Genomic DNA, 25,751 nt, shown 5'->3' with positions numbered 1-25,751 from the left:
GAAAATGAAATCAACTACTTTTGGATAAAAGCAGTCTTACATAGCTGGAAATTAAATAATTTTTTAAAAAAAAAGATTGAAAAGCATTTTCTTGGGCAGTGCTCAGACTGCAGATTTTCATGTATCACTTAATCTAGAAAGAATATAATAATGTAATTCTCTGACCACATCAAATAGGAAGACACTAGAATAAAATTCTGCCAAAGAAAGGAATATTTCATTCATCTTCCCATTTTTTTTGTACTACAAGTACCATGTCTTTTACCTTCCTTATTGGAATGTGAATTTTTGAAGACAGATTATGCCTTCTACATCTTGGTATTCACCCATAACACCTAGCACAGTGTTAAGTCTAAGAAGATGCTTAGACTAACACAGAAGTAGAGTGAAGCCTGGCATGCTGCAGTCCATGGGGTCGCAAAGAGTCAGAAGTGATGGAGCCACTGCACAACAAACAAGAAGATGCTAAGTAATTTTTGCGAAAATAAATTAGGTTATAAAAATAGTCAGGCACCTAGAGGTTGTAAGGTTTAGAGACAGTCTTTAAGAGCTATTCTTAAGTCTATCAATGACCACAGCAAGTTCTGAAGAATATTGATCTTGCAGAGGTCAGAGAAGAGATGTTCCAGGACTGCCCTCCCCTTCCTCTCAAATATCAATAGAATTAAATTCGCTTTAGTCACTTCTGGGTCTTTGTAGCCCAGAGCAGTGATAATTTATACTACTCAAATAAAACATGGGAGCTAATTCTAAAAATCTAAGGTGGTTTGTGAATGGCTGGGGTCAATGAATGTGAATCCTTAAATATCTCTATTTGGATGACCTCAACCACAATATATCTAGAACTGAATGCATTATTTCCCCAACCAGCTCCCTCAGCTGATTTTCCTAATTTTGCTAATGGTACCATTCATTATTATTCTTCAAGATATTCCCACAATCAATCTCTTGAAATTAGCTTTGATTTCCCCATTTCTTTGAACTGTATATAAAAAAGAGTCACCAAGAACTACCTATTTTCTCCATACAATGTAAACTATCAGTTCCTTTGTATTCTCACTGCCATCATCTTAAACTAGGCACATCCTTCATCTCTAGACCACCACTAAGGGATCCTAACCAGTGTCCCCATGGATGGATGATTGCAAACATCCCCATGATAGATGTGTGGAATACTGGCTGCAATAGTTTACTCTGACTTTAGCTATGTAAACATTTGTGAATACTTGGTTTTATGTTCCTACTGTCCACGTTTTACAGTTTTCCACCTTCACTGTTTGCTTGCACTGTTCTATCTACCTGGAATGCCCATACACTCTTTATCTAACCTATTAAACTCAACAAACATTTAACGAGAGCCTACCGCATGGCACTTAGGATACCGGAACACACAGAATAAGAGGGCTGAAGGCAACATGTCATTACAACACAACATGCTACGTGCTGTAATAAAGGAAGGAATAAAACAACATACAAATGACTAGTTCTGTTGTAGATTTAGCATAAGTTAAATAGATAATGTTCCATGAGAGAGTTCCAGGCAAAGAGAGTTACATGAAAAAAATGAGGGAGGGGAAAAATGCACAGCACATTCAGGCAACAAGGCAGCAGAAATATTAGATAAATGGGTGGCGAGAGAATGCCTAAGAGAAGTGTTGGTAATACTGCACCCTTATACACTGTCCCTTCCTCTGTGGTTGAAGACGCATCTTAGAAATCCAGAATTGACATCCTATTATTTCGGTCATCTTCATAATCAAAGATGACCTCGAGTCAGATCATGTGGGAAGTTTAATCATTTACTGACATGATCCGATGATGACTGGTTATAGGCTTTTTCATCTCAAGATTCAGCTTGGGGACTTCAGATGGTTAAGACTTTACCTTCCAATGCAAGGGGTGTGAGTTCGATCCCTGTGGAGAGCTAGGATCCCACATGCCTCATGGCTAAAAAGCCGAAACATAAAACAAAAGCAATATTGTAACAAATTAAATAAAGATTAAAAAAAAAATTCGGTTTGACTCAGGCCTTCATTGTGATGATGGCTTTAACAAGAGGAACTAATAAAATCTGGAGGTAAAAACTTTGTCATTATATTTTGTGCACTAGAAGCAACACTAGATGTCTTTTACCCAGATGATCCATAGCTATCTTTGGTTCTTGGTCTCCTTTGAGAAGCAAACTCCTGAATACATTTTCAGGGGTACACAGAAAGTGCCTGAAGTCCACAAACCAAGACGCCATTATCTTTAGAACTTCGGGGAGCCACATCTTTTTTCTTTTAAGAGAAGCTGCAATTCTAGACTTGTGTGAGTTAACTAAAAAAAAAATATATATATATATATTTTGGTTATTCAAGAGATGTTTATAAGCCATATGAGACAGGCTGGCTCTTCTTCTGCCTCAGTTATTGACATATACCCTAGACATCTTCTTAGATGAGGAAGTTGATGTTTCCTTATTGCACAGCTCAACGCCCTGTGCAAGTTCAGTTCAGTTCAGTCGCTCAGTTGCGCCCAACTCTTTGCGACCCCACGGACCACAGCACTCTGGGCCTCCCTGTCCATCACCAACTCCTGGAGTTTACCCAAACTCATGTCCATTGAGTCGGTGATGCCATCCAGCCATCTCATCCTCTGTCGTCCCCTTATCCTCCTGCCTTCAATCTTTCACAGCATCAGGGTCTTTTCAAATGAGTCAGCTCTTCGCATCAGGAGGCTAAAGTATTGGAGTTTTAGCTTGAACATCAGTCCTTCCAATGAACACCTTAGGTAGGAAGCATCACTATGAACAAAGCTAGTGGAGGTGATGGAGTTTCAGTTGAGCTATTTCAAATCCTAAAAGATGGTGCTGTGAAAGTGCTGCACTCAATATGCCAGCACATTTGGAAAACTCAGCAGTGGCCACAGGACTGGAAAAGGTCAGTTTTCATTCCAATCCCAAAGAAAGGCAATACCAAAGAATGCTCAAACTACTGCACAATTGCACTCATCTCACACGCTAGTAAAGTAATGCCCAAAATTCTCCAAGAAAGCCTTCAGCAATACGTGAACCATGAACTTCCAGATGTTCAAGCTGGTTTTAGAAAAGGCAGAGGAACCAGAGATCAAATTGCCCTGTGCAAGACACACAGCTAATCAGAGCCAGATATGAACTAGAACCCAATCTTCTGACTCTCAGTCTATCTTCTATGTGAGGAAAGCAGAATATGGAAATGATGGCTAATGTTTATTAAATGCCCACTCAGTTATGTGCCAGATTTTAACAGGTTATCTCATTGACTTCTACACAACCCTTTCAGACAGTAATTATGATTTCCATTTTTTAAATGAAGAAACTGAGGCTCAAAAGCTTTACTAATTCACACAAGATTCTACTCCATCCATGGAATTTTTCAGAAAAGGCAAGGATACTGGAGTGGGTTGCCATTTCCTTCTCCAGGGGATCTTCCCAACCCAGGGATCGAACCCTGGTCTCCCACACCGCTGGCAGACTCTTTACAGTCTGAGCCACCAGGGAAGCCTGTACAAGATTACACAGCACTAGAGTAACAGAGACAGGATTCAAAGCTGTATGTGACAATCACAAAACCCATGTCCTATACATGCTCTCTCCTATTTTCTTACACTATCAGCTGAGGTTCCAGCTGGAGAAAAGATAGCAGGTAACATCGAAGGTGAAGAGCTTTGTTTCATAGGAAATGTAGACCCACTAGATGACTTTTGAGTAAAGGAATAACAAGACGAGAACTATGATTCTGGAAGATAACTGGAAAGCAGTTTGAATGGAGAAGCAATTGAAATAGTCTGAAAGTGAGAACAATTTGGAAGTTATTGCTAAAATTTTTTCACAAGATTGAAAAAGGAGGGAGCTGAACTATTTGCTATGGGAAGCAGCAGATGCAAGAGAAATGGAGGAAGACGAGCTGGCAGATTATGAGCCGACGTAACAAGAAGATTGCCAATGTCATTTATAGAGGACCTTTTTAATCACTGAAGAGGTAAAAAAAACAAAAAAATACATGTAGACCCCATTAAACATGAAGCCTTCTAGGCAAGTTTTTTTTTTTTTAATTCAACTGAAGAATTTAAATCATGATAAAACTATGAAGACAGGTTACCATAACAGCAAATTTCCAGTGAAAGGTTAATGATTTGATAATTCAAACAAATAACATGAGTATCTAAATAAATGAAAGACACTTAAATTTATTCAGATTGGCTAAATATAATTTGAATAGGCTGATGGAAAAAAACTGCCATAGATAAGAGGAATCTCCATAAACTTTGTTTTACTCAGCTTCTTAATAACTGAATGATATGAGGGAAATCAGAAGCTGTGGGAGCAGGGGGAGGCGGGTAACCATTAAAAACTAGAAAATAAATTCAAGTTCTAAATGGCCCCATCTAAAAGGAACAATCAGAAGCACTTTCTATACATCGATTAAGTTAAAAATGATGACCAATATCCAAACACATTCCCACAAATGTGTTTGTATTTTTGTTCACTCTTAACACATAATTATAGTAGCAACCCAAGAAACTGGGCTGACACTTGCCACTATCGTTTTGTCCTGTGAAATTATGTCCACACTTGAAGTCTCCTAAAAAGATCCAAGAAATATGAAAAGGGAAAACAGAGTTCAGGAAAATACATATGGAGAGTGAAAAGATAAAAGTTAAACACAACAGCGTAAAACAGATGACACTAATTATTTCTCTGCTGTTCTCACTTTCTATTTTCAAAATGCTTTTGTTTCATGTGTTTCAAATTAAATGTAAGTGTAATTTTAATTCACTTATAATCACTACCATCACCATCAACAACAAAAAATACTTAGAATGGCCAAAAAGCAATTTAATCTATTGAGATGTAATAAAAATAATTTAAGGGAAACTTCAATGAAATAATCTATCATAGGCAAAAACTTTCTGTGTTATTCAATTAAAATGACAGTAAACCAATTATGCAGGTGGTCACCAAAAGGAACCAATTCTAAACATTTATTCAGCACCCACGCCTGGTAAGAATCATGTAAGTGATGACATCAAGAAACAGGAGATGCCGCATATGACTGAAAGAAGAGAGTCAAGAGAGGCCCTGGAGGCTCAGGCGGAGTCTCCGAGCAGCCCTGGGCTTTGGCAAAGTCACAGAGGCTGGCTTTACAGGCACAGGAACTGTATTTCCTTAAAGCTGAATAGGTTTTTGACAACTGATTCTAAGCAAACTTACAAGAAACTGATTTTATAATTTATTAATTTACACCGAGAAATATATTTACAACAGCCCATATCATTTATTTGAGAGGACACTCTTTCCTAATGTTAGAACTGCAACTAATGCAGATAAAGCCAGATATTCTAAAAGAAAATCTTAATCAAGCTGGGTAGCTGGTTGAGTTGCCTGTGTAGTATTGATCTATTTCTGTTTCATAAACTATTTTTGCTATCCTAAATCAGAATACCTCTTCTGTTTTGCTTTTGAAAGGTTTCTCTATACTTAGGAAGACCAATTAACTCCTGAAGACCAAAAGATAATTCACTTGAGAATGTTACAGATTTACATACATAATCATTACTTCCAAAAAAACCAGTTTGGTTCCCTTGAAGTGGGTAAAACAAAATCTTAATCCCTGAGATGAAGTATAGAACACTTGTTTATTAGTAAAGTACTTACAAGGTATCACTATTGATTTTTTTTTTTTTTTCTGCAGAGGGTTAATCTCACCTATATATGTAATAAACTTTTAAAAATTTTAGCCTGAAATGTTGCCTTCCTTGATTTTATCTCCAGATTCCCAGGGTATCTTTCCATAATCTTCAGTACTGCATTTTCACAGCGGGAAAGAATAGTTACTGTTTTCTATTTTCTCAAATTAAGTTATAAAGCCTATTAGAATAAGCCATATAAAAACAATGATGATAAATATAATATCAGAAATAACAGCTATCTAGTTCAGTACTGTATTTCCAGAAATGCCTTCAATAACACTCTTTATAGATCTATGCTTCACTTCATTCTTTAAGAATAATTTACTCATCTATAAGCCAGAAACTGTTCAATATGCTAAGAACACAAAAACGAAAAAGGCAAATGTTGTACTTGTGTTTTTTAATCTAACTGCAGACAGAGAAGTCAGTGGACAATGAAAACCGCATGACGCGTTAATATATGAGATATACAGGTTGCTATAGGAGCATATACATTTCCAGAGGTTCTTGACAATCTATATTTTCCCCAAAGAAAGAAGGACCTAATTATATCATCACCATCACAATCAACATTACCGCAACCTTCATCATTTATTAGCCACAATTTGTTGAATCCATGCTACATTCCCAGTCCTGTATCAGGAGCCAGATCACATCATCTTTCATCTTTACTACACCTTTGTAAGACAGGTAATATTATTCTTTTGAAAAAGGAAAAAAAAAGATTACAATAGCAATCAGCTGTGACAGAGAGCAACTCATAGCTGGGCTGGCACTGGCACGCAGACCACACTCTTCCCTATTAAATATGAAAACATGTACAGTACACCAATACCAGACAAAGTCTATGACCAGGCCAAGTCCACAATCATGAACACAGATAGAAACAAAAACATCTGCAAACACGGCAGCTTCCATGAAAGCAGCCCCTGCGAGATGCTCGCGTGGTGAGACGCAGAGGCCTTGTTCTGACAGGCAGCACCAACTAGTCACCTGTGTAAGTGAGACACTGTGGAGGCAAGTTCTCCAGCTTCCATCAAACCTTCAGCAACTGCAACATCTTGTCTGTGAAACCATGAGACCCTAAGCTTGATCTGCCAGTCCATCTGCTCCTGAATTGCTGACCCACACGCTGTGTGAGAGCGTGTTATCAGCAACAGATAACGTGTAACACTGTGTAATAGTAATATAATTATGGGTCAATGAGTATGTACTCTTCCAATTAAAAGAATTGTAAGGGAGGTCATACAACTCTTGTGTTTCCCTTTAATTATTAGGCTACTTTGTTCTGCTTCTGTGAACATATTTATAACAGCCACTTAAATCCAACATCTAAGCCCAATCAGGATCAGCTCCTATTAACTTATTCCCCCCCACCTTGGGTCACACTTTGAATTCCCTGAACACAGCTACTTACAATGAGCATCAGGGCTCACTTGCAATCAGTGTTCTGAGCAGGAGTCACACTATCCTGTTTCTGTGCACACTGAGTAGTGTTTGGTTGAAAAGCAGCATTGTGGTTAACTTACTGCATGGGGGCTGCTTTATTTCTCTAAGGATTTGGTTGCCGTTGTTCTACTAAGAAAAGAGAAGTTGCTTGGACCCACACTGAAATCTGATTCCCCTTCCCCATGCAGCAGCCAGTGTGTCTGCTCAGCTGCTGATTTACAGCACCCTCTCCCCAGCATATCCCTGAGCCTGTGTAGTTCAGCAGGCAGATAAAGACTTGGGTACACGTGACAGTCAGCTTGCGGGTGGCAGGGTAGCGGGGGAGGGAGGTTCAATCTCTCTGTGGTTAAGTTTGTTCCCAAGGTGACCCAGCCCAAGTTTCCAGTCATCCCTCCAGCCCTGAATTCTAAACTTTGATACAGGAATTCAAAGAGCCTTTTGATTTTTGCTACCCAAGCTGTGTACACTTTGGGAAACACACTCTGTCAAAGTTGCAGCAAGCCTACACACCTCCCCGGGAGCTCTGTTTTTCCAGGGGTCACCATCCCTCTGGCTTTGTCAGCGTTTCTGTGGGACTCTCTGGGTCATGTGAAGTGGTAACGAGTCCATTTTGTGGTCTTTTGACACACTGTTTTTATAATTTACATCACTGGCTAATTAGTTGATATTTAAAATTCTTCGACAATTTCTCTGTGGCTTCATGCTTGATTTCTTTCCAAGTATTTGTAAAACAACAGTTCTGTATGTTTTCCTTGCTGTTGGAATTCTCTGACCGTGTGTCTGCTTTTATCATTGGTTTTGATTTCCTGTCTCATCCTGTTGTCTGCTTAGTCGTCCCCCCACCTCCAGCCCCGGGGCTGTAGTTTACCCATCCATCTCCCCTCCCCCGTCCCCCCACTTGCTCTGGTCATCGCCTGCTGTGGTCCACAGCATGTGTCCCCTTAGTCGGGTTTGTGCTTTGCTTCATGTCTCATTAAACGGTGTTTTTCCCCCATAGCAGTAAGTTTGAATTAGTGTATCACTATGCAGTTACAGGAGAAGGCAATGGCACCGCACTCCAGTACTCTTGCCTGGAGAATCCCATGGACAGAGGAGCCTGGTAGGCTGCAGTCCATGGGGGTCTCACAGAGTCGGACACAACTGAAGCAACTTAGCAGCAGCTGGGTCAACGGCGTGTGGGTGGGTGTGTGCAGTCCAGTGATCAGGTTCACATTCATATCTTAGATCTCAGTCGGGTCACCCTCCTTTCAGAAGGTGTTTCTTCAATTCCCATCTGCTCTGATCTGAACTCTGCCACGACCATCTTGAGCCGGGAAGGATGTCATTTTCCCTTGACGCCTCGCAAGAAACTCATGAACTCACAGCTTTTCCCAATCAGTAGCAATCGCTCAACAGACACTATTCTCATATTTCTGTCCCTATTTGGTTATCTTCTAGAGACTTCCAATTATTGTCTATAATAATCTAGTCAGTGTTTGTCATTGCTACCTGCTGGAGGAACTGCCTGATCTCTTCAACTGGCCATTACCTGAAGTCCACCCTGGATTATCTTAATAGCCTTCGGGCTTGTCTTCCTGCTTCCACCTGCACCTCCTCCACACAGAAATTAGCTCCTAGAAAAGTACTGGCACACAGCAGGCACTAAGCGAATGTTCCCTGAATGAATGAATGAACAAACTTCCCTAAGATAACAGAGTTGGTAGAATTGGAATTTGTACCCTGACTAAACAGTCTAAAAATTTAATAGCTAAATTACAGTGTACAGAGTGGCTAACAATTCTTTACTAAGATATAAATCTGGTCAAAAAGCAAAAAATGCACTTCTTTGACACAAACAGTAAATTTCATGTAATGATGGGGAAATGTCCTTCTTTTCATAATCTTTACATAAAAAATTAATATTCCTTTACAAACATACATTATAAAAATCATTTTTAATACTAGAGGCAGCTGACCATTTGTAGAATTGAATATCTTACATTAAAAAAAATTTAACAGGGTAAGATATACTTCAAAAGTGAATATCCTGGTCTAGATTGTACTATTGTTGAATAGGCTTAAAATTCAACATTCAAAACTTGAAGCTCATGGCATCCAGTCCCATCAAATAGAAGGGCAAAAACGGAAACAGTGACAGACTTTATTTTCTTGGGCTCCAAACTCACAGCGGATGGTGACGGCAGCCATGAAATTAAAAGACCTGTGTTCCTTGGAAGAAAATCTATGACAAACCTAGACAATACATTAAAAAGCAGAGACATCACTTTGCCCACAAAGGTCCCTGAACAGTCAAGGGTATGCTCTTCCCAGTGATCATACACAGTTGTGAGAGCTGGACCCTAAAGAAGGCAGAGTGCCAAAGAACTGATGCCTTCCGACTGTGGTGCTAGGTAAGACTCTTCAGAGTCCCTTGGAGAGCAAGGAGATCAAACCAGTCAATTTTAAAGGAAATTAACCCTGAATACTCATTGGAAGGACTGATGCTGAAGCTCCAAGACTTTGGCCATCTTATGCAAAGAGCTAACTGTTAGGGACCAAACGACGGTCTCTAGGACCTGAGTCATGTTTACCAGAAAGAGACAGGATATGTGCTCATCCTGCCTGGCCAATCATGTAACGCCAGCTACTCCTGTAACTGAGACAAAGAACTGCCTGTATATAAGCCGCCATACTCCTTTGTTCGGGGCTCTTGTCAGATTCCCTTGTGTGGGATGAGACTTGGGCCCTAGCGCGCTAGGAATAAACAAACTCCCTTCTTGCATTTGCAATACTGTGGTGGACTTGCTCTCTCGGTCGGTTCGGAGATACGGGCTCGGAGCATAACATCTGGGGGCTCGTCGGGGATCTCCGTCCCGCCGGGGAGGACAACTCTCCTGGTAGAAGGGAGTAACCTCGTTAGGAGATAAGAGCTCTGAGCACCGGTGCTAACATTGCAAAAACCCAGATTAAGTCCGAGGCCCGGTATCGTACTGGGGAGGCATCTGGCTGTAAAGTGCAGAGGCAAGTCAGCGTAAGGCCGGGGCCTGGTTTCGTGCTGGGGAGGCGGCTGGCTCTGTGAACATCCTGCAGGTAAGATTGAGTGCATTTTCGGTGGCCACCTTGCGTTTGTTATCTGTTTGTCTATTTGTGGTGTCTGCGTTGCTCTTTGTGTGCTCTGTTGGCTCCCAGTGTACTTTTCTGTGATCATGGGACAAACAACTTCTACTCCTTTATCTCTTATGATTAACCACTTCTCTAATTTCAAGTCTAGAGCACAGAATCTATCATTGCTGGTGAAAAAAAGCAAGTTAGTAACTTTTTGTTCTGCCGAGTGGCCTGCTTTTGATGTCAGCTGGCCACAAGAAGGCACCTTCAGCCTGCCTACTATTCACGCGGTCAGAGAGAAGGTGCTCACCCCCTACCCTTCGGGACACCCAGCCAGACCCAACTCCATACATTTTGGTCTGACAGGACCTGGTGGAAAACCCCCTGGCCTGGCTAAAACCTTTTGTTTTTCAGCCCCTCACTTCCCTTCCCTCTTCCCCGCCCTTGCTTCCACAGGTTCCACAGGTTTCATCGGGAGAGGCCAAAAAGAGAACCAAGCCTTCAGCTCCTCCCAGAAAAAGGGGCCCCGCCTAGGGAACTCGGAGAAAGGCAAAAAAAAAAAAAATGGCCGGCGTAGCAGAAGAAGACCCGGAGGTTCCCTCCTCCACCATTCATGCGCTTCCAGTCCGGGTGGGGCCAGCCAGAGAGGGTGGAGAGCGGACATATCAGTATTGGCCCTTCTCCACTAGTGATTTGTACAATTAAAAAAACCCAGACTCCCTCCTTCTCTGAAAAAACGCAGGGTCTTATTGATCTTTTAGAGTCTATCCTGTTTACTCACAATCCCACTTGGGATGATTGTCAGCAACTGTTACAGGTACTTTTTACTACAGAGGAGCACAAACGGATCCTGTCAGAAGCCCGGAAAAATGTGCCAGGGGTGGATGGGAGGCCCACAATACACCCTAACCTCATTGAGGAGGGGATCCCCTTGGTGCGACCCAACTGGGACTTCAAACGCGCTGAAGGTAAGGAGCGTCTCCAAGTGTACCGTCAGACTCTCATGGACGGCCTTAGAGGGGCCGCCAGAAAGCCAACTAATTTGGCCAAAATAAATTCAGTGAGGCAGGAACCAAATGAGAGCCCAGCAGCCTTCCTTGAAAGGATAATGGAAGCTTTTAGACAGTATACCCCTATGGACCCACAGGCAGATGAGTCACGAGCGGCAGTTATGTTAGCATTTGTAAATCAAGCAGCCCCCGATATTAAAAAAAAATTACAAAAGATAGAGAGGTTAAATGAACAATCCTTGCAAGATCTAGTGAGGGCAGCCGAGAGAGTTTTTAATCATAGACCCCAGAAGAGAGAGAGGACCGCATTAGAAGAGAAGAAAGAGAATTTAGAGCTGAAGAAAACCGTAAAAATCAAAAAGAGCTGGCCCAGTTATTTTTTGCTGGGGTTGAAAACAAAAACAGGTTCCAGAAAGGGAAAAAATTGGACTCAAAAACTGAAGAAAAAACGACAAGGCGTAAGCTTGAGAAAAACCAATGTGCATTTTGTAAAGAGTTTGGACATTGGAAAGATAAATGCCCCAAGAAAAATCTAAAAAAGGGGCCCAAGAACCCCAAGAACGAGACTCCCTCTCCAGACAGTCATATCCTGTACGCGGGGGAGGATAGCGACTAGAGGGGTCAGGGCTCGAAGCCCCTCCCTGAGTCCTGGGTAACTATAAATGTGGAGGGGAAACCGGTTAGCTTCATGGTGGACATGGGAGCACAATACTCAGTCTTAAACCAAAAAGATGGACCCATGTCTAAGAAAAGTAGCTGGGTGCAAGGAGCAACCGGGACTAAACAATATGGATGGACTACAAAATGGCATGTGAACTTGGGGGCCCACCAGGTAACCCATTCTTTTCTGGTGATACCTGAGTGTCCAGCGTCCTTGTTGGGAAGAGATTTACTGTCTAAAGTAAATGTCCAAATTCATTTCGACCACGGACAAGTGTCGGTTTTAGATGGGACCGGGCATCCTCTTCAGGTCTTGTCTCTGGCATTAAAAGATGAATACAGACTCTACTTGCCAGAGGCCCCAGCAACAATAAGCCCCGAAGTACAACCATGGGTTCAAAGATACCCTCAGGCCTGGGCTGAAACAGCAGAAATGGGACTGGCCAAACAGAGGCCCCCTATTATTGTGGAACTGAAAGCCAGTGCTTCCCCGGTGAGGGTACGACAGTATCCCATGTGTCAAGAGGCTCGACAAGGAATTACTCCTCATATACAACGCCTCATAGACGCTGGGGTCCTGAAAAGGTGCCGGTCCCCATGGAACACTCCCCTGTTGCCTGTAAAAAAGCCTGGGGGAACTGATTTTAGACCGGTTCAAGATCTACGAAAAGTCAACAAACGGGTAAATGATATTCATCCTATGGTTCCTAACCCTTATACATTGCTAAGCAACTTGCCTCCAAACTACATTTGGTACACTGTTTTAGATTTAAAAGATGCCTTTTTCAGTTTGCCTCTTGCCCCCGCAAGCCAAGAGACCTTTGCCTTCAAATGGCAGGAAGACGGTGGTCAGACCCCTGTGCAGCTGACATGGACTCGCTTACCACAGGGTTTCAAAAACTCGCCCACGTTATTTAATGAGGCCCTGGACGAAGACCTCCATGAGTATCAGGTTGAACACCCTACCATTGTTTTATTACAATATGTTGATGACCTTATGCTGGCAGCGGCTACAGAAAAAGAGTGCCAAGAGGCAACAGGTGACCTTCTCCAAACCTTGGGGACTTTAGGTTACAGGGCCAGTGCCAAAAAGGCCCAGATTGCCAAGCAAGAGGTTACATACCTCGGTTATAAGATAAAACAGGGCCAGAGGTGGCTAACACAGGCTATAAAAGAAACCATCCTCCAGATCCCTGAGCCGGCTAACCCTAGACAAGTGAGAAAATTTCTGGGAACTGCGGGATATTGCCGGTTATGGATCTTAGGGTTTGCAGAAAAGGCCAGGCCCCTATATGAAGGGACCAAAGAAAACAAGGACTGGAAATGGACTGAGCCAATAAAAGAGGCCTTCCAAGAGCTCAGGCGAGCCTTGCTAAAAGCTCCTGCCCTTGCCCTCCCTGATCCATTTAAGCCTTTCCAATTATTTGTAGATAAAAAGCGGGGGATAAAAAAGGGGTACTAACACAGAGATGGGGACCATGGAAGCGACCTGTAGCTTACCTTTCCAAGAGACTGGACCCAGTGGCAGCTGGATGGCCACCTTGCCTCTGTATCATCGTGGCCACCGCGCTCTTAGTCCACGATGCTGATAAACTGACTTATGGACAGAGACTCTTGGTCTACACTCCTCATGCCATAGAGAGAGTTTTAAAGCAACCCCCAGGTAAATGGATTTCTAATGCCCGCTTGACACACTACCAGGCCTTGCTACTTGACACCCCACGGATTCATTTCCAAATGCCCTGCACTCTAAATCCGGCCACTCTTTTGCCCAATCCGGAGAAAAATAGCCCCCTCCATGATTGTGATGAGATACTGGCCGGGGTAACAGCAATGCAAAAAGACTTAACCGATACTCCACTGGATAACAGTGAGCTAAAATGGTTCACAGATGGCAGCAGTTATGTAAAAGATGGACAGAGACGGGCGGGAGCCGCAGTAGTAGATGACTCTGGACAGACGATATAGGCAGAGGCCCTTCCCCCGGATACCTCAGCACAAAAGGCAGAGTTAATTGCCCTGATTCAAGCATTAGAGAGAGCCAAAGGAAAAAAAATGACTATTTTCACTGACAGTCGCTATGCTTTTGGCACGGTACACATCCAGGGCCCAATATATCAGGAACGGGGGTTTTTGACGGGAAAAAAAAAAAAAAAATTAAAAACTTGCCTAAAATCCATAGACTTTTAGAGGCTGTACAGATGCCTCAGGCTGTGTCAATAGTACACGTACCTGGACATCAGAAGGGTGACAACCCCACGGCACAAGGGAATCGTGCCGCAGACCTGGCAGCTCAAAAAGTAGCTGATGAAGATTTCATCACCCCTGTGTTGGCGATCGGACTTCCACCTCCAGGTATGGGAACTCTGCCCCCAACCCCTGAGTATTCATCCACAGACTTTGCTTGGATCCAAAAACACACCAACCTTCAAAAAGATAAAGATGGATGGTACTGAGACTCAGACGGCTACTTGATACTCCCTGCTCAGTTGGGACGGCAACTATGTGAGCATTTGCACTTGTCTACTCATCTGAGAAAAAAAAAAAAGACTCTGATGCTCTTTCAAACTGCGCACCTACGATTTCCCCAGCACCAGACAACTGTAAAGAACATAGTGCATGCTTGTAAGGTGTGTCAACAGATAAGGCCAAAAAAAGGACAACATGCAGGACTGAGGTATCGGGAAAAAGGACCAGGGCAACACTGGGAAATAGATTCACCGAGGTAAGGCCAGGCAAGTATGGTTACCGGTACTTGTTAGTGTTGGTGGATACCTTCTCAGGGTGGGTAAAAGCTTTTCCTACAAAGGAAAAAACCGCGATGATAGTGGCAAAAAAAGATTAAAAAAAAAAAAAATAGTTCCCAGGTTTGGCCTGCCAGTGACCATCGGCTCTGATAATAGACCTGCTTTTGTGAGTCAAATAGTTCAGAGCCTTGCCCTAGCCCTGGGGACTAAATAGAAGTTACATTGTAAATACAGTCCACAGAGCTCAGGGCAAGTAAAAAAAATGAATCAGACTCTAAAAAACTTTAACTAAATTGGCTATAGAGACTGGCGGGGACTGGGTGACCCTCCTTCCCTTCGCCCTCTTCCGTGCGCGTAATACTCCTTATCAACTTAACCTGACCCCATTTGAAATTCTGTATGGGAGACCTCCCCCTGTATGTCCAATATTTAAAAAAAAAAACTACCGCCTCCCACGTTGGGGCAATTCCAAGAGGCCTTGATGGCCTTAAGCAAGGTGCACTCTCGTGTCTGAAAACTGCTCCAAAAAATACATGTGGGTCAAAATAAGGGAACTATTCCCTCACATGACATTGGCCCAGGAGACTGGGTATGGGTCAAAAGGCACCAAACCAAGGCACTAAAACCCAAATGGAAGGGTCCTTATGTTGTTCTTCTTACCACCCCAACTACCCTAAAGGTCGATGGTATCGGGCCTTGGGTGCATTGCAACCACGTACGCCCAGCTGCTTCAGCAGAGCAGAAAGACGCTAAAAAAAAATGGAGAACATCTCTGCACCCGTCCAACCCCTTGAGGCTAAAGCTTCGAAGGCGCCAACAGGACCAGGACGACTCGGCTGGGCCCTCTTGTGGATGACCCAGTTACTCTGCTCCAGAGTTGCCAGCGTGAACCCGCATCAACCCGTCAAAATCACCTGGAAGCTGCAAAATGGACTCACACGAGAGGTGCTAAACTCCACTACCGCAATACATCCACCAAACGCATGGTGGCCAGACTTGTACTTTGACCTTAAGCCAATGGTAAATGTGCCTTGGGTAGGGGTTATCTCCGAGAACAAGGGTTCTGGGCGTGCCCAGGAGCACCCAGGCATGACTGGAAGACCTGTGGGGGGCGGGGCACAAGACTCTTACTGTAAAACTTGGGATTGTGTTACTTCTAATGATGGACCTCGGAGCTGGGAAGTAGGAAATCGAGATTTACTTAATTTTTCATTTGCCAAGCCCCTCCCTAGGGTCCTCAGAGATCCAACTTTTAGCTGTAAAAGTTGCAATTATGCACAAGTCAGAATAAGGTTCAATCCAGAAAAAAGCAAAAAAGAGGGGACCTGGATCTCTGGCCTATCTTGGGGGCTACAGATGAGGAAATCAGGAGGGTTTGGGGTTGATGGGAAAGGGATTATAGTAGTGAGCCAGGTCTTAGAGCCAATTCTTGTACACAGTATCGGGCCCAACAAAGTAGAAAAGCTGGCTGTAACCCCCCGCCTAACGACTTCCATGCCAACATCTTTGGCAGTGAGTCCCGAAGCAAAAGTGCTCGCTGAAATAGATCCCCTATGGAAGCTGATTAGGGCAGCTTATGCCACCCTGAATCAGACCCATCCTGAGGCAACTAAATCTTGTTGGTTATGTTACAACTTAATTCCCCCTTATTACGAAGCAGTAGGCCTCAATGCCTCTTATGACTTGGCCAACAGCACCGATCCTCCTCAATGTCATTGAGGGGACCAAAAGGTGGGTCTGACGATGAAAGAGGTATGGGGAAAGGGCTTATGCATGGGCACGGTGTTACCAGCAAAGTCTCCACTTTGTATGCATGTCATCGAGCCTGATGATTTGCCTGTAGCTAAATGGTTAATACCTCAAATGGGGGGATGGTGGGTCTGTTCACACACGGGGCTAACTCCATGCCTGCATAGCTCAATCTTTGACCCCAAAGAAGAATTCTGTGTTATGGTGGCTGTCATGCCAAAGATTCTGTATCGACCAGAGAAAGCAATATATGATTACTGGGCCCCCAAACTAACTCTAAATCCTCCAAAAAGAACTTATAAAGTTAAGAGGGAACCTCTTACCGCCATAACCATAGCAACTATATTCGGTCTTGGAATAGCCGGGGCTGGAACCGGAATAACAGCTCTGTCCCTGCAAGGCCAAGGATTTAACTCCCTGAGAGCGGCCATAGATAAAGACATTACCTGTATAGAGCAATCTATTAGTCATTTAAAATCGTCTCTAACTTCTCTATCTGAAGTAGTTCTGCAAAACAGGAGGGGATTAGATCTGCTCTTTCTGCAACAAGGGGGACTCTGTGCTGCCCTAGGAGAAGAGTGCTGTTTCTATGCGGATCATACAGGAATAGTTAGAGAATCTATAGCCAAAGTGAGAGAAGGACTAGCCCAACGTAAATGAGAACGTGAGGCTCAGCAGGGATGGTTTGAGTCTTGGTTTCAACAATCCCCTTGGCTGACTACCTTAATCTCCACCTTGCTAGGACCCCTGCTAGTACTTTTACTAATGCTTACCTTTGGCCCATGTATTATCAATAGACTTGTAGCCTTTGTAAAGGAACGCATAAATACAGTACAGCTGTTTGTGCTTCGACAACAATATCAAACTGTGTCTCAGGACCGAGAGGAAGATTCCTCTATATGATCTAAGGACAGGGGGGAATGTTAGGGACCAAACGACGGTCTCTAGGACCTGAGTCATGTTTACCAGAAAGAGACAGGATATGTGCTCATCCTGCCTGGCCAATCATGTAACGCCAGCTACTCCTGTAACTGAGACAAAGAACTGCCTGTATATAAGCCGCCATACTCCTTTGTTCGGGGCTCTTGTCAGAGTCCCTTGTGTGGGATGAGACTTGGGCCCTAGCGCGCTAGGAATAAACAAACTCCCTTCTTGCGTTTGCAATACTGTGGTGGACTTGCTCTCTCGGTCGGTTCGGAGATACGGGCTCAGAGCATAACACTAACTCATTGGGAAAAACCCTGATGCTGGGAAAGACTGAGGGCAGTAGGCCAGGGCAGAGGGTGAGATGGTTTGATGGCATCACCAACACAATGAACGTTAACTTGGGTAAACTTTAAGAGACGGTGAGGGACAGGGAGGCCTGGCGTGCAGCAGTCCATGGGGGTCTCAAAGAGTCGGAGACCACTGGGCGACTGCACAACGTTTTCTTCTTGGTCATAATCACCCAGAAAAGGCAATGGCAACCCACTCCAGTACTGTTGCCTGGAAAATCCCACGGACTGAGGGGCCTGGTAGGCTGCAGTCCATGGGGTCGCTAAGAGTCGGACACGACTGAGCGACTTCACTTTCATTTTTCACTTTCGTGCACTGGAGAAGGAAATGGCAACCTACTCCAGTGTTCTTGCCTGGAGAATCCCAGGGATGGGGGAGCCTGGTGGGCTGCCGTCTATGGGGTCGCACAGAGTTGGACACAACTGAAGCGACTTAGCAGCAGCAGCAGCATAATCACCACTTGAAATGATCTTAATCAAGAATCCAAAAGACTCATCACGTTAGGTGATGACATCTGCTGTGTTTTCACACGGATCTGTAAGCACTGTTCCGCGTTTCCCTTCAATCAAAAAAATTACTGTTAAATTACTAAAGAAAGGTCCTAGCACTGTTTCTTGTTCTTTTTAAACTGTGGAAATACAAAAGCACCCGAGAGGCGCATCACACAGCCACACCACCAGGAAGCGGAAAAGCAGCTCCGCTCCCGCCCACGCAGCGACCCGCAAGCCCGCTCCCCGCCGACACAGGCGCCTGCTCGACTTCCGCGACCTGGGACGCTACCCAGGGCCCGGGATCTCCCCCCGCCTTCTTGCCCGCCCCGCCCACTCGCCATTCACCTGACATTCTCCCGGCTTCCTCTAGGGGGCACGCCTCTGACGCCGCCGCGGACGTCCTGAGCGCCGACAGCACCGTCTCTGGGGGCGAGTCAACCAGTTTCTCCCAGATAGACTCCGTGTAGAAGTCCACCGTATGTGCATTCGAAATGGGCAGGGCTTCCCTCAGGAACCGCAGTAGCTTCTGCAACTTGGCACGTAACGTGGACAGGTCCTGGGTCACCGGGAGCGGGCAAGAAGCCGCCATGACGCCCCACCTCCCGGACTGTAGGTGGCGCAAACGTGGCCGCGAGGCAAGGGCTCGGTGGGAAGCAGGAAAGGCCGGATAAGTAGATCTCAGATGTGGATTCTTGCGGTGGGCGATGGATTGCTTCTGCCTGATGACGTATTTTGACTGAGTCCGTTGTGTTTTGCCTGCGCCTTGGTTGGTGTGCCATGGCGCCCGTTTGGCCGGCACCAAGGGGGCGGACAAGGGGGTTGGGTACGCGTGGAGGAGTTTCACCGGTTGAATTCAGAAATAAGAATGTGAAACGGAAAACGTGGCGGCCTAATCATCTGCAAGCCTTCGCGGGGAGCGTTCGCGAAGGTACGTAAGAAGTTAGCCTTTTACAAGTCCTCGGCCCTGTGAAATCTTTGGATACGCCAGTCTCCCAAGCTGGGAAGGATTTAGGAACCAGACCCAGCCCTACTTGGAGCCAGGAAATCTGTTCTTAAATTCGCTGAAGCTGTGGGCTGTTCAGAGCATTGGGTGAGAAGGCGAGAAAGTGTTGCTCACTCTAAATCTTTAAACATTTTTTTCGACTTACGCTCATTTTTTAAATATCAGAACTTTTTCCTTTACGTTTTTCCCATAAAATTGCATGTATTACAGTAAAGACTAGAAGGCAAGCTAGAAATTTACCGATTCTCACTAATTAGAAATATCACAGAACCGTCTATTTTTCTCTTACTATCTTTATTTGCTTTAGTCTGTATTTTTCGTTTTATCTTGCCGTCATTGCTGCTGCTGCTAAGTCGCTTCAGTCGTGTCCGACTCTGTGCGACCCCATAGACGGCAGCCCATCAGGCTCCCCCGTTCCCGGGATTCTCCAGACAAGAATACTGGAGTGGGTTGCCATTTCCTTCTCCAATGCATGAAACTGAAAATTGAAAGTAAATTCGCTCAGTCGTGCCGGACTCTTAGCGACCCCATGGACTGCAGCCTACCAGGATCTTCTGTCCATGGGATTTTCCAGGCAAGAGTACTAGAGTGGGTTGCCATTAAGTACCCTTAAATCCCATATGGAATACTAAATCTTAAATAAGTACAGTTTTCTGATAGCTGCTGTTGAGAAAGCCATACCACCATCTAACCTGGTTAATGTTGAATTACTTTTAAAAAGTCAGTCATAGGGTAGTGTCTCTAAGGTAAAATAATAGATGTGAAGTGAAATGAAAGTCGCTCAGTCATGTCTGACTCTGCGACCCCATGGAGTGTAGCCTGCCAGGCTCCTCTGTCCGTGGAATTCTCCAGGCCAGAATACTGGAGTGGGTTGTTCAGTCACTCAGTCGTGTCTGACTTTTTGCGACCTCACGGACTGCAGCATGCCAGACTTCCTGTCCACCATCTCCCCGAGCTTGCTCAGACTTGGTGATGCCATCCTGCCATCTTGTCCTCTGTCGTCCCCTTTTTAATCTTTCCCAGCATCAGGGTCTTTTCTGTGAGTCAGCTCTTCACGTGAGGTGGCCAGAGTATTGAAGCTTCAGCGTCAGTCTTTCCCATGAATATTCAGGGTTCTGTTCCTTTAGGATTGACTGGTTTGATATCCTTGCAGTCCAGAGGATGCTGAAGAGTCTTATTCAACACCACAGGTGTTCAAGATCATCAGTTCTTCAACCACAGCCTTCTTTATGGTCCAGCTCTCACATGCCTACATGACTACTGGAAAAACGATAGCTTTAACTAGACGGACCTTTGTCTGCAAATTAACGTCTCTGCTTTTTAATATGCTGTCCAGGTTTGTCATAACTTTTCTTCCAAGGAATAAGCATCTTTTAATTCCTGTTTAATTTCATGGCTGCAGTCACTATCTGCAGTGATTTTGGAGCCCAAGAAAATAAAGTCTGTAACTGTTTTCCATTGTTTCCCCATCTATTTGCCATGAAGTGATGGGACTGGATGCCATGATCTTAGTTTTTCGAATGTTGAATCTTAAGCCAGCTTTTTCACTCTCCTCTTTTCCCTTCATCAAGAGGCTCTTTAGTTCCTCTTTGCCTTTTGCCCTAAGGGTGATGTCATATGGATATCTGAGATTATTGATATTTCTCCCTGCAGTTTTGATTCCAGCTTGTGCTTCCTCCAGCACAGCATTTCATGTGATGAACTTTGCATATAAGTTAAATAAGCAGGGTGTCGATGTACATCTTTGACATACTTCTTTCCCAATTTGGAAACAGTCCATTGTTCCATGTCCAGTTCTAACGGATGCTTCTTGACCTGCGTACAGGTTTCTCAGGAGGCAGGTAAGGTGGTCTCATAGTCCCATCTTTTGAAGAATCTTCCAGTCAAAGGCTTTAGCATTGTCAGTGAAGCAGAAGTAGATGTTTTTCTGGAATTATCTTGCTTCTTCTCTAATCCAGTTGATGTTGGCAATTTGATCTCTGGTTCCTCTGCCTTTTCTGAGTCCAACTTGAACATCTGGGAGTTCTCAGTTCAGATAATGTTGAATAGAAGTGAGGGTTTCCCCCCACTCCTTTGGTATTTATTGAAGACCTAGATTAAGTGTTTAGATGAATTAATGAATCTGTTTAATTTATGAGTACAATAAATTGGAGTTGTGCAACACTCTGGTTGTTTTTCTTTGAGAGTCTCAGTTGAGTTCTTCCCAACTTCTGTTAGCTTAGTCTTTTTGCAAAGGACCAAGATACTATTTTTTCTAATAGCTTCAACTTCTTTTCTTGAAATAACATTTTAAAGCAAAACATAATGAAATCTAGCATCTGAACATGACGGTGTAAACAGTTTTCTGTTTTCAATTTACAACTACATTTTTCATACAATGTTTTCTGAGAAAGTAATTCAAGACTGATGTATTCTTCAACAGGACAAGGCTTTGCATTTCGAAGAAAACTCAAGATTCAGCAAACTTATAAGAAATTACTCCGGAAGGAAAAGAAGTCTCAAACCCCAAGTGAATCCCCCTTCACAGATTGGTATCCTGATCATCTGAAACATCTTTATTTAGCTGAGGAGGAAAGGCTCAGGAAGCAGCTTAGAAAAGCTGACCAGCCTCTGTCAGAAGAACAAGTTGATCAGCCTTTGCCAGAAGACCAAGGTAGCAATGACCAGGCTTTGTCTGAAGAACACTGTAGCATTGAGCAGCCTCAGCCAGAAGAACCGTGTAGCATAAGAATAAAGTATGTATTACAGTCTTTTGAAATTCTTTATTGTGGATGTAAGTAGCATTTTATGAAAGAGATTATAGAACAATTTCTATAGTAATGGGAATTTGCCTTGGGGCATTTCAGAAGTCGCAAGTGATTATGTGAAAATATTTTCATGGAGGCGTTCTTGTTAGCTTAAATGACTGAGTTATGTTAGGTAAGCTTAATAAAGTAATGAAATTAAGAGATCTGGGTTTTAGATTTAAGCCTCTCAAGTACATTTATTTGGACCATGGTTAATGCTTGCTATTTATGTTTTTAAAAATCTAACTTTTGAGAGGTATTATAGTGTAATGCATCATAGACTCTGAAGTGGCTTTAATATGTTGGTGCCCAATGTCCTCTTCTTTAAAATGGAAATAATAATAGTATGTGATTTACAGCTACCATGTTGCATGCCCCAGGATGGATTATTTATAGACTATGGCATCCCTGACCCATCTTATGATGTTGTGATGATTAAATGACTTCATTTATATATGGTCTTTAAAAAGGCATGTGATACATGGGAAGTGGTATATGACTGTTAACTGCTACTGCTACTACTACTACTATTATTATTATGGATTTCCGCCCCCCCCAGAGAACATATACTTGATTGCAATACAAATGTAATGGAATAGAGACAAGTTGGTCAGAGAACTTCGGGATTGAAGTTCATGTACACCCATAAAGTCCTTCATAACATCCTTCAATTTAACGCCTTTGCAGCCTGTCATTTCTACCATTCATATGCTGGTTTACTTCTTTAAACATTTTAGGACCTTTCAGAATTTTCTGTATTTTCCCTGGTTGAACTGTTTCTCCAAAACTCTATATTTATCACCTTCTATATCTTGAAAGGTATAACAAAAAATTTAACGTGTTATTTGGATGTCTACTAGCAAGATTTAATGTCTGTCTTTCAACATCTCTCCCCCTGCCTTAAGTTGCATTGGTGAGATTTGACTATATAAGTACTATATTTGATGTAATTTTGTCATAATTTTGGTTGTATTATTTTTAATGCTTATGATTTGTTTTCATTTATCTTGCAAAGCTCCATTAATATTCCAAAGAAAAATAAAAAGAAAACATCAAATCAAAAAGCACAGGAAGAATATGAGCAGATACAAGCTAAGCGTGCTGCTAAGAAACAAGTAAGATCTATTTTAAAAATATTTAGATTCATTTTTCTTTATCCTAAGTGTATATGTAAGCTTTTCTTCTAAATATGGGGCCCATAGTATGCGCATCTGTAAATATTTACTGGGTAAATGAATAATCTGAGAGGAGCTGGAGAATTTTAACATTCTGATTCCTCTATTATTTATATTACCCTCGAAGGTGATAGTAATAGTCATTTTTTAACAATTGCCTCAAGAGATTATACATAATAAAATCTTTTTTTTTGCTTTATTTTGCTTTACAATACTGTATTGGTTTTGCCATACATTGACATGAATCAGCCATGGGTGTACATGAGTTCCCGATGCTGAATTTGAAAACTACTAAAAAATATAGATTTTTATAAATTTACATCAAAGCAAGTAGAAGTCAGAGGGAGGTGTTAGAATAAAATAATATTTTAAAGAGTGTTTCTTGCTCATTAAAAACCCTGCTAGATTAACTTATCAGTAAGTTACCATTCTTTGTTATCATTCATAAACCCACAGTTATAATAGCTTTTTTTAAATAAGTAGAACAAAATCATATGCAGCTTCAGCAAAATTGTTTATCTGCGGTTCATTCATATTTCTTACATTAAAATTCTATTAATCCATCACATTAAAAAGGTTTAGCACATCAGTCAAAAAGACCCCAAAGTTGGTGCTGATATATAATTTCTTGTATGTGTTAGTTTTACAGATTGTATAGTTAAGAAATCTAAAAGTTTAACATGTAAAATTTATTTCATTATTTTTAAATAGATGGCAGACTAGAGTGAAGTAGGAATATTTCTCCATGGAAAAACTAAACCTCTGTTTCATAGATTGTTATAGTATACTTTGCTTTTTAAACCAACCTTCTGATACTGCCACCTTTGTAAATAGTATATTAGATGAAATAAGAGCCATTATACTGTAAAACATACATTAAAAAAAATTGTTATGTATTAAAATATAGTATATTGATATATATAATTATGCAATGTATGTGAAAGCACTTTGTTAATTATGTCATCATACAAATGTAAGGGTCTGTCATGTGGAAGCTATATGTGTTACAGGAGAAGTTCAAAAACTGCACTTACTATATTATTTCAAGAACTTCTAACTATATATATGAGAGTATAGTATTTTAAGTAGTACTCTTCAGATCTATATAACTGAATTATTTTTCTTTAAGCGCAAATGAATTTAAGTCTTGACCTTAGCAAATCAGATCAACATGATAATTCTTAAATAATCAAAATCATTGCACAATATTTTACATATATACAGTGTACAGTCAGTAAGTACTTCTCGAATTTAAATACTTCTTGAATTAAATCTGTCAGATGGCAAATTTGAAAGAATACCAGATATTCTAGAAATGATTTCAGTGTTACAGGGACTAGATAACCTGTAAAGTCACTTCTGACTCTTCAGTGGATCTAATTAAATGATGAAATTATTAAATATGCCTTCTCTCTTTGTGCTTTGATTTTATTCATATGCACAATTAAAATTGTTAAATAATTTTGCATTATGCTATGCTACAGCACATATGATAGTTTAAAGGCAAAGAGAGTACACTACTGCGCTTACTAGTAGCATTTCACATTTTGAAAAATATAGGACAGACCTTGAAGTGTTTGCATGGTGATAGCTATTTCAACAGAATTGTGACCAATATCTGCTGTTTGTCACTAATAAAAATTACATACATTAATAATTTCAGGAATTTGAGAAGAGAAAACAAGAGAGAGAAGAAGCTCAAAGGCTCTACAAAAAGAAGAAAATGGAAGTGTTCAAAATACTGAGCAAAAAAACTAAAAAGGGGCAACCAAACTTGAATTTACAAATGGAGTATCTTCTAAAAAAAATACAAGAAAAGAATTAAGTCAGACGTTGTTGCCTGACTAATCAACCTTTAAAATATATGCTTGCTATTGAGTTCTTTTGTATATGGAGTGTCCCTCCTAACATTTAACTAAATTTGTCAACATAAACTGAATGGCTAAGCTATATGAAATATAAGATATCCAAATATTTTTGTTTTTATAAAAGAAAATTATATATATATGCTCTACATTATATATATGATTTGATTTTTATTTATTTGCCACTGAAGGAAGGTTTCCCTTAAGAATTGAAAGAACCTGCTATTTGCGCAACAAATTCAAGCATGTGATAGTTTTGTACCATATGAAATTCAGGTGAAATAAAGTGTTTTGAAAGTAAGGGAGCAAAGCTTTCAACAGATCATTTCAATAAATGTTTAAGTTTAGCAGTGAACTGTTATGGTTTTAAAATTCTATAATTATGGAATCCTGAAGGAGGCAGAGATGCCCCTTGAACTTTTTTTATTTATCTTCAGTACATTTTATAGGGGGAGGATCCTATACACCATATTTTATTTATATGTATATCCTGTATACCATATTATATCCTATACACCGTGTTATAGTGTGGTCTTCATAAAGCACAGTTTGATATTTATAATCATTCCCTTAAGTGGAAGTAATGGATTGTCCCAAAATGTTTCTCTGGGCTTTCCTATAACTTACAGAAAAACCAAAACAAACCTTTTTGCCAACTTACTGCATAGTGTAGTATTTTTTGAAGGGTGATGGCAACCTAGCAGTGTCAGAGCAGGTCTTAAGCTTTCCAGATCCTATGGGACCA

General features: G+C 41.9%; 2 protein-coding genes across 2 annotated transcripts in view; one reads left to right on the top strand and one right to left on the bottom strand.

Annotated features, from left to right (window-relative positions):
- The window catches only part of METTL25 (methyltransferase like 25), a 115,668-nt gene extending 96,902 nt beyond the window's left edge, over window positions 1-18,766 (bottom strand). Inside the window, exons 1-2 of the mRNA XM_068971754.1 lie at window positions 18,512-18,766; window positions 16,138-16,144 (exon numbers count right to left, since the gene is read on the bottom strand). Of these exons, the coding sequence (XP_068827855.1) occupies window positions 16,138-16,144; window positions 18,512-18,766 (262 nt within the window). The remainder of the gene's footprint in view (window positions 1-16,137; window positions 16,145-18,511) is intronic.
- Window positions 18,767-18,943: 177 nt separating this feature from the next.
- On the top strand, window positions 18,944-25,278 carry CCDC59 (coiled-coil domain containing 59). The gene is made up of 4 exons (XM_068971802.1): window positions 18,944-19,105; window positions 21,603-21,915; window positions 22,982-23,081; window positions 24,805-25,278. Exons 1-4 carry the CDS (start codon window positions 18,955-18,957, stop codon window positions 24,964-24,966), a joined length of 726 nt encoding a protein of 241 aa, XP_068827903.1. The 5' UTR covers window positions 18,944-18,954; the 3' UTR covers window positions 24,967-25,278.
- Window positions 25,279-25,751: the final 473 nt, after the last annotated feature.

This window comes from Capricornis sumatraensis, chromosome 4 (assembly GCF_032405125.1).
Source record: "Capricornis sumatraensis isolate serow.1 chromosome 4, serow.2, whole genome shotgun sequence".
Classification (NCBI taxonomy): Eukaryota; Metazoa; Chordata; class Mammalia; order Artiodactyla; family Bovidae; genus Capricornis; species Capricornis sumatraensis.
This window is presented reverse-complemented; position numbering and strand designations above follow the sequence as displayed.

Coding starts and splice junctions, on each gene's coding strand:
- CCDC59 (XM_068971802.1), top strand. CDS start 18,955: ATGGCGCCCGTTTGGCCGGCACCAAGGGGGCGGACAAGGGGGTTGGGT. Junction 19,106..21,602: donor CGCGGGGAGCGTTCGCGAAG/GTACGTAAGAAG, acceptor ATTCTTCAACAG/GACAAGGCTTTGCATTTCGA. Junction 21,916..22,981: donor CCGTGTAGCATAAGAATAAA/GTATGTATTACA, acceptor TATCTTGCAAAG/CTCCATTAATATTCCAAAGA.